Source organism: Rhinoraja longicauda, chromosome 27 (assembly GCF_053455715.1).
Source record: "Rhinoraja longicauda isolate Sanriku21f chromosome 27, sRhiLon1.1, whole genome shotgun sequence".
NCBI lineage: Eukaryota > Metazoa > Chordata > Chondrichthyes > Rajiformes > Arhynchobatidae > Rhinoraja > Rhinoraja longicauda.
This window is the reverse complement of record NC_135979.1, coordinates 24,643,975-24,652,641: the sequence shown is the minus strand read 5'-3', so window position 1 is coordinate 24,652,641 and position 8,667 is coordinate 24,643,975. Positions and strand designations below refer to the sequence as shown.

Here is an 8,667-nt window from a genome sequence, read left to right as displayed (position 1 = left end):
TCGTTTATGTTGTAACAGCTGATATCAGACAGAGTTCAGCCGTTCCTTGTGGTATCCGGTACCACGGGGAGGGCCGGTACTGATATCACGTTATCTGTGGCATGGACTGGCTCTGAGCCGCCGTTGGAGAGAGTTCAGTTCCGTGGGGATGAGGGGTTGGTGGTGGGGATGGGGGGTGAGGGGGTTGGTGGTGGGGATGGGGGGGATGTCGGCCTGTGGGTGGGGAACAGTGATCGATTTCCATCTTTCAGGTGGGTCACCTGCTGCGGGTGGTATCTGCAGTCAGCAGGGAGAGCCAGGATTGAACGTGGGTGTCCGGGGCTGAGGCTGCAACTTTAATGCACATACACTCTGTGCACTCCCCACATGAAGTGCTCAGGCATTACAGAAAGCAACCTGGGCACGGCTTCCCAGTGTCAAAGCAAATGTGAACACTTGGACTCTCACAGGACACACTCGAGAGATGATGTGACCAGAGTCCAGGAGACATGGGAAGGAAGGAGATGATCTCCTGGACTCTACTTGCTGATTTATCCCGGGAGTGAATCAGTGGGACGAGGGGCCAATCTCCACCCTTTCATTTCCTTCCTGTGATTGGCTGTGACTGGGTTCAGCAGGATATAAATTGCAGCAGCTTGTGCCCAGTGTATTGGACCAACCTTAGGTGAGACCGGCTTGTTGGAGACGGACACAGTGAGTACCAGAGGGGCTGTTTGTGCGTTGATGACACACGGGACTTGCTGCTGGTTTTCATTTTCCATGGATTGACACCAAGTGAAATGAAATGAATTGGTGATTCTGTGTTTCAACAGGTTGGAGACAGGATGAAGCCCTTCGTTACAATTGTGCTTGTGATTGGCATTTACCTGCCGGGATCGCACAGTGCAGGCTAGTACTTATTCTGATGTGAAAAGTTGCTGATGCAAGCATCAGTCATGGTGTATCTGAAGACAGAGGTACCTTGGAACACGCAGGGCTTTAGGATCCCAGGTTCCATTCCCGGTCTGTGCCGAGGCGGCGGATCTCTCTTTGTGGTTCTGAAACTCACTATCAGGAAAACCCGTGTCTTACCAAGCCTATTCGATACGGCAGGAATGGGACACACCCATTAAACACACCTGGTGGGCGGGAAGATTGTGACTTCAGAACACTGAGATGTATTCCAATTATGCTTGCAAAGTGCATTTATCTGCACTGCCAGATGCAGCATTGATAGTGGTCATTTAATAATAATAATAATAATACATTTTATTTGTCATATGTAGGTTGACACAGGGTCTACGGTACAATTAAATGTAATTGACAAGACAACGGGTCACCTCAGCAGTAATATTCCAAGGATAAATAAGATTTTAAAAATGACATTAGTAAGGTAAAAAGACAATATTAAAAATAGGATAAAAGACAATATTAAAAATAATCAACATATATGATTTGAAATGTGTTTATGAGTTCAGAAGCCTGATGGCCTGATGGTAGAAACTGTTCTTAAGTCTGGTGGTACGCGCAGCCATACTCCTGTATCGCCTGTATCGTCTGAAGAAGGGTCTCGACCCGAAACGTCACCCATTCCTTCTCTCCCGAGATGCTGCCTGACCTGCTGAGTTACTCCAGCACTTTGTGAATAAATCGATTTGTACCAGCATCTGGTTATTTTCTTATACTCCTGTATCGCCTGCCTGACGGTAACAAGAACAGTTGCAACAGTAGCCCATTAATATTCTCCCAGCTCCATGTAAGTGCACTTTTGCTAGTCCCTCTCGAAGGCCCCGCAGGTGCATCTGAATGCTGATTTGTATCTGCTGCTCCCGATACCTGTCTCAGTATCTCCTCCACCCCATCCAATCCCTGCATCAGCACAGTGTTCCTCGTCACTTCCATTCTCCTTTGCAGGATTCTAAAGAAGGTTGGGGAGAATGTGCTGGAAGCCCGAACTTCTGAAGTTGGTCAAGATCTTCCTCTGACCATTCCCAGACCTGGCCTTTCATTTTCTTACCTTCTTCCCTCTTGGGAAAGTAGCAGCAACCTCTGTTTCAAGGCAGGGACCTGCATCCTATGTTAACTCTTGGGATGCTGTGATCTCTGGTTTCACAGTGCTACATGGCTTGCTGCACCAGCTCTGACTAATTCATAGAAACATAGAAAATAGGTGCAGGAGGAGCCACCACCGCCATTCATTGTGATCATGGCTGATCATCCCCAATCAATACCCCGTGCCTGCCTTCTCCCCATATCCCTTGATTCCACTAGCCAGAACAATTCATCAGAACAATTTCAGCAAAGCTCCATTCTAATTGAACTAGAAACAGACTTCAAAGCAGGTTCTGCAGAACACACTACTGAAACCTCCCCCACTCTGTCTTTCAGATTTAAATAAAACATCCCTTTGCAGAAAACTGCTCACTAGTTACCCTGTGCTCCATCTCAGATGGTAAAGTTGCAACTTTAAACTGACATGTGACAATCTTAACTCTTCACATTTTACAGGATTGGATGCAAAATCAGTGATCTTCTCAAGCAAAACATCCCACAGCTTTGTCAGGTTGCATGCAGCGCACTTTGCCAGTTTGACCGCCTTTACTGTCTGTTTCAGGGCAGCCTCTGAAGCGACTCACTCTTACAGTTTGCTCTCCTACTGTAAAGTTGGTACTCGGACACCATTGTAACTTTAACTACTTTATTAACACACATCACTGCCCTGGCTGTACATGGTCTGTCACGATCACCAGAGAGCTAGCTAGGGGTGGGGACGCTACAATTATACTAACCGGTGAGGGAGTGGTTAACATGGACATCGTCACTAACAATTAAAGGAGTACACACATATCATCTACATCCTTCCTCTACAAAACGAACAGTGAGTGACAGGGCGACCATGTCTCATGCGCTAGGGCAAATGCGGACAGTAAGGCACCGGAATACGGAATCACACGTAATCGCCGTAACGGACAGGCGGCCTGACCACGCGACCAGACCGGGTCCGAACCTCGCCATCACCTCCTTCCCCGACGGGAACAAGGGGGAACGGCGCCGGGGCATGGGGTGGGCTACGGACGGGGGAACCCCTGGGCGAGGAAGGCAGCGGTGGTAGCTGCGAGGAATTGGAAGAGTGCGGGGACTCCGGAGAAAACTGGACCGCAGCCGGAAGACGGACAGGAGAAGTACCAGGTTGTGGGGAAGTGGTGCCCCCCAGAGGAGCTGGCAAGGCACCGGGCCGCGAAAGTTGCAGGGGAGGGGCATACGGATCCGCCGGGGGAGGGATGGGCTCGTTCACGAGGTGGAGATGCTGGCGGGACCGGCGGTACACCGTGCCGTCATGGTCGACCAGGTACGAACGGGGGGAGCCAGCAGAACCGATGACCACTGCCAGCCTGGAGCGGCCAGAAATCGACCTCATGCGGACGACCTGCCCGGGAAGAATAGGGCGGAGGACACGGCAGGACTCGTCGTGGGAGCGCTTCTGAATGCCCTGTCTGTGGGCAATGCGTTCCCGGACTAAGGCAGGTTTAAGTGCAGAGGGAGACAGGGACTGTTGGGACACCGGGACCGTGGGCCGCGTGACACGGGACATGAGACGCTGAGCCGGGGATCCCAGGACATGATCTCGGGGGATGTTGCGGAGGTTTAGCAGGGCCAGGTAAATGTCGGAGCGGGACAGGCGGCAACGTTCCAACAGTCCCTTAGCGCTGCGGACCGCGCGCTCTGCAAGGCCGTTGCTCTGCGGGTACTCCGGGCTGCTGGTGTAGTGCCGAAAATTCCACTGTTCAGCAAAAGCACGGAATTCGGCGCTGGTGAACTGGCTGCCGTTGTCCGATTGCATGCTGGCTGGGGACCCGAAAGTGGCAAAGTGGCGGCGTAGCTTCTCGATGACCGCGGAGGAAGATAGGGAGTGGAGCTGGTCAACTTCAAACCAGCTCGAGTAAGAGTCAACTAGCACCAGAAAGTGCTTCCCGTGCCATTCGAAAATGTCGGTTGCCAGCGCGGACCAGGGCAGGTGAGGGGCTGGCTGCTGCAGGAGCGGCTGCCGCTGTTGCTGTGGAGCGAGGCTGTTGCAGGTAGGGCACGCGGAGACTCTATCTCGGAAATAGCGAGGCATGTCAGGCCAGAAGAACTGACTCTGAGCGATGGAAAGGGTCGCTTCGGCCCCGGGATGGCCACGATGAGCAGTTTCGAAGTATTGTTCTTGTAGTGCTGCGGGCACCACCACCTTGTGCCCCTTCACAATCACACCCTCACGCAGCACCAACTCGTCACGAACCAGGAAGTAAGGCACCGCTGCGGCCGGCAGGGAAGAACGGCGACCTGGCCAGCCCCGCTTGATGATCGCGGCCAGCTGTTGTAGCGAAGCGTCAGCTGCCGTGTGCTTGGCCAGGGACTTCAACTGGCTGGAGGGCACGAAATTGACGTTTAGGACTATCAGATCGGACGCCTCGTATGGATGTCGGGTTGTGGATGGGAGGGGCGCTCGAGACAGCATATCCGCAACAAACATGTCCTTGCCCTTTCGATAAACCACGGTGAAAGTAAAGCGTTGTAGCTGGAGCATCATGCGCTGGAGCCGGGAGGAGGCCACGTGTATCGGCTTGTTGAGGATGGTGACCAGAGGCTGGTGGTCCGTTTCAACAGTGAAGCCAGTGCCCAGGATATAGTCCTTGAATTTGGAGCAGGCAAAAACAACTGCCAGCAGCTCCTTCTCAATCTGGGCATAGCGTTGTTCCGCGTCCGTCATCGTGCGGGATGCATAGGACACCGGTAGTTGCACCCCGTCGTGGACCTGCAGGCAGGCGGCCCCTAGGCCAAACTTCGATGCATCACATGTGAGAACGATCGGGCGCTGTAGGTCAAAGTACTTCAGCGTAGGCATGCTGATCAGCTTAGATTTGAGGGTGTCGAATGCTTTCTGGTGTTGCGGGAACCAGGCCCAGGCAACGTCCTTTTTCACCAGGTCCCTCAGAGGGGCGCTCAGTTCACTCAGGTCGGGGATGAACTTTCCCAGGTAGTTGGCCATGCCCAAGAAGCGCTGTAGGCCAGGCACGTCAGCAGGTGCAGGCATCTCGGATATTGCGGCTGTCTTCTGCGGGTCGGGCTTCAGCCCTGATGCTGTGAAGACGTGTCCCACGTAGGTGACCTCAGGGACCCGGAACCGGCATTTCTTCGGGTTGAGCTTCAGGTTGACCTCTCGGGCCCGCTGTAGCACCTGGCGAAGGTGGTGGTCGTGTTCCGCGACATTCTTCCCGTAAACCAGAATGTCGTCGACAATGATGGCATACGGGAGCCCAGCAAACAGTTGTTCCATGGTCCTTTGGAACACTTCGCTGGCAGAGTTGATCCCAAACGGCATGCGGAGGAAGCGGTACCTGCCGAAAGGCGTGCTGAACGTCGTCAGATGCGAGGATCGCTCGTCCAGAGGTATCTGCCAGAACGAGCTCTTGGCATCGAGAACCGAGAACACAGTGGCAGGGCCGACCTGTGCAGCAACGTCCTCCACTGTCCGCATAGGGTAATGCGGGCGCTTGATAGCCAAGTTCAAGTCCTTAGGGTTGATGCAGATCCGTAGTTCACTCTTATCCTTCTTCGCAGCGACGACCATAGTGGAGACCCACTGGGTGGGGACCGATACTGGCTTCAGGATGCCCGTGGCCACCATCTCGAGAAGAGTGGACTCGACCTTGTCTCTCATGGCGAAGGATATCCGATGCGGGGGACGGACCACCGGCGTGATGTCGGGGTTGAGGGCAATCTTGTAGCTGCAGGGTAATTTCCCCAGCTTCGAGTCAAAACGGTCCGGGTATTCGGCCAGCGGGTTTAGGGTTGCCTCCACCATGTGGACATCGCTGTGGAACCTCACCAATCCGAGGTCCTGGCAGGCCTCCACGCCGAGCAGGGGGACACATTTACCATCTAGCAGAAAGAATGAAAGGGGCCGAGAGGTCTTCAGCACCTTGCAGTGGAGAGTGGCCCTCCCCACAGGAACAAGTACACCGCCCCCATACGCACGCAAAACAGCACTGTCTGTGGAAACGAGCTCATTATTTCTTATCTTTTTAAATAAGCTTGTTGACATAACATTGGCAGCAGCCCCCGTGTCCACCTTAGCAGAGAAGGCCATGCCATTTACCGTGACTCGGACGGTTGGGTCTCTTATCAGAGCAGGTGCACCTCTCAGTGAAAACACACTCATCTCGCTGTTGGAAGAGCCAGGGTCAGACAGGGGGAGTTCATCATGCTGGAGATGAGAACCAGACGCGGTATCATCACGTGTCAAGTATCGAGAGGGTTGCTGCCGTGGCCGTGCAGGGTTCCCACGGGAACGGCAGGCCGCCGAAAAGTGGTTGGGCTTATTGCAGAGATTGCAGGTTTTCCCCAACGCCGGGCAGACATTAAAACGATGCGAAGTAAAGTTGCAGTTCGGACAGCGTTGGCGCAGCCTAGAGCTCGGCGTCGGGCTTGCCCTGTGTCGCTGAGGAGCAGAGGTGAAGCTAGCTGCGTGGACCACAGGGTCCGGTGGCTGTACAGCAGAGGAGACAGCCTCAGCTAAACGAGAGGCATGCAACGCCTCATTGAATGTCAGATCAGGCTTGCGTAGCAGCTCGGAGCGCAGCTTGTCATCCCGTAGACCAAAGACCAAGATGTCGCGGGTTAGAGTGTCAGGGGTCAGGGCGTGTAGGTGGCATCGGCGAGCCATGCGGCGCAGTGCGGCCACGAAATTGTCAACAGATTCCCCAGGGTTTTGGCGTCGGGAGAACAATTTAAAACGCTCTAAAATGTTGTTCGTGGGGAGGTCACACATAGCCGTAAATTTAGCAAGCAGACATACCGGGTCCTCGACACTCTCGCCTTCTCCATAGGTGAATGACTCCGACCGCTCGAGCGCCTCGGGACCAGCCAGGTTCAGTAAAAGGGAGGCTTTGACCGCAGCGGTCACGGCTGGGTGAGCGATTGCGGCATAATGCTCAAAGTCACGTCGGAACACACTCCAGCGATGAGTGATGTCCGCATCAAAGACCAAGATGTCAGGTTTGCGACAGGCAGAGGCCATCGCGGCACAGGGAGGGGTAACTGGAACTAATAAAACAAAACCCGAGAAACTGAAGACGCAGGAAGAACTTCTGACACCATGTAAAGTTGGTACTCGGACACCATTGTAACTTTAACTACTTTATTAACACACATCACTGCCCTGGCTGTACATGGTCTGTCACGATCACCAGAGAGCTAGCTAGGGGTGGGGACGCTACAATTATACTAACCGGTGAGGGAGTGGTTAACATGGACATCGTCACTAACAATTAAAGGAGTACACACATATCATCTACACCTACGCAACAAACTCTTCCGACAACGAACTGCTGATTTGGGAAGAATCTAAAACACAACTCTGGGTGTATTTAGGAAATGTTGTAACTGAGATTTACATCCCAGAAATGAATGCTTTACTGAGACACATCTGTGTGACCTGGGAGTCTCAAAGGGGTGAGATAACAGTGTGGGTCAATGGGAGACGCAGTCTACGGAAGGTTGGTGGAAAGGGTCAGGTTGTGAAAGGGTCTGGTCAGTTCATTCTAGGTCAGGAGCAAGACTCAGTCGGTGGAAGGTTTGATGCCAGTCAGTCCTTTGTGGGAGAGATAACTGATGTTCACCTGTGGGATCATATTCTCCAACCCAATGACGTAGAGATGATCAGTCAGGGTTGTTTCAGTAAAGGAGGGAACATCATTGACTGGAGAATAACAATGTTTATATCACACGGGTACGTAAGAATTGAAGATAATAATGATTGCACGTTTTGAATTTTCTGGCTACAAAAACCATGAAAATGTGCAGAGGGAAACACAATGTCCTCAAACTGCACTTGTTGAGTATGACCTTGCATTGCGATCTTTACTCTCTAAACCAGATCAGCAGGAGTAGTGTTGCTGATTCCAGAATAAAGGGCTGTTTACGTCGAGGTAACGGACAACTCACTGAGTCCAGGGACTGCTCATAACAGACAAGTCCGCCCTCTTTAACCAGACACCCCTCCTCGTCCATTCTGCTGGAGCCCTTCCTCAAATCCCACCGGGAACAGTTGGGCATCCCAGTTAAAAGGTGCAGCAGTACAGAGCGGTGTCCAGGGCATTTGGTGCCATCTCTCTGACACGCACATGTAGACAAGAAAGTGCCAGGGGCACGGGGGTGGTGGTGATGGGCAGACACGGACTGTGGGGAAAGTCCCTGTGGTGGAGGCTGATCCTGCTCTTGATTTAGATTGTGCTGATTGGAATTATTACTGTCTCTCTCTGTATTACCCTCTTGATTTCACATTGTTTGTTACACCAATGTTTGGAAAGCTCACAATGTGTTCTGTGCTTCCAGTGATTGTGATTGAACTGTAATATTGCAGTTTCATCAGCTTAATAAATGAGCATCAAAACAGAAAGGATCTTGTGTGTGAAATCTGTGTGTGTGTCCAAAATCCAGTTAATGCTCTCAGTGCACTCAGTGTCCATCACTAAACCAACTCATGGCACAACCCAGTGTGGAGCTGATCTGCTGGCAGTAAGATTACTGTAGCCTGAGAGACGATGAAACAGCCCCGGTGAATGTGAATCCGTGGGGAACTGGGGAGAACTCCACTGGCTGGTGTAAGATGTAGCACCCTGGAGATAGTGATCTCAATTCCATAAG

At 52.4% G+C, this 8,667-nt stretch overlaps 1 protein-coding gene across 1 annotated transcript; it reads left to right on the top strand.

The window, feature by feature from the left end:
- The first annotated feature begins 642 nt into the window (after positions 1-642).
- Positions 643-8,419, top strand: LOC144606838 (mucosal pentraxin-like). Its single transcript, XM_078423249.1, has 4 exons — positions 643-693; positions 813-888; positions 2,488-2,632; positions 7,319-8,419. The coding sequence occupies exons 2-4, from the start codon at positions 825-827 to the stop codon at positions 7,788-7,790; spliced, it is 681 nt and encodes a 226-aa protein (XP_078279375.1). The 5' UTR covers positions 643-693; positions 813-824; the 3' UTR covers positions 7,791-8,419.
- The last annotated feature ends 248 nt before the right edge of the window (positions 8,420-8,667 follow it).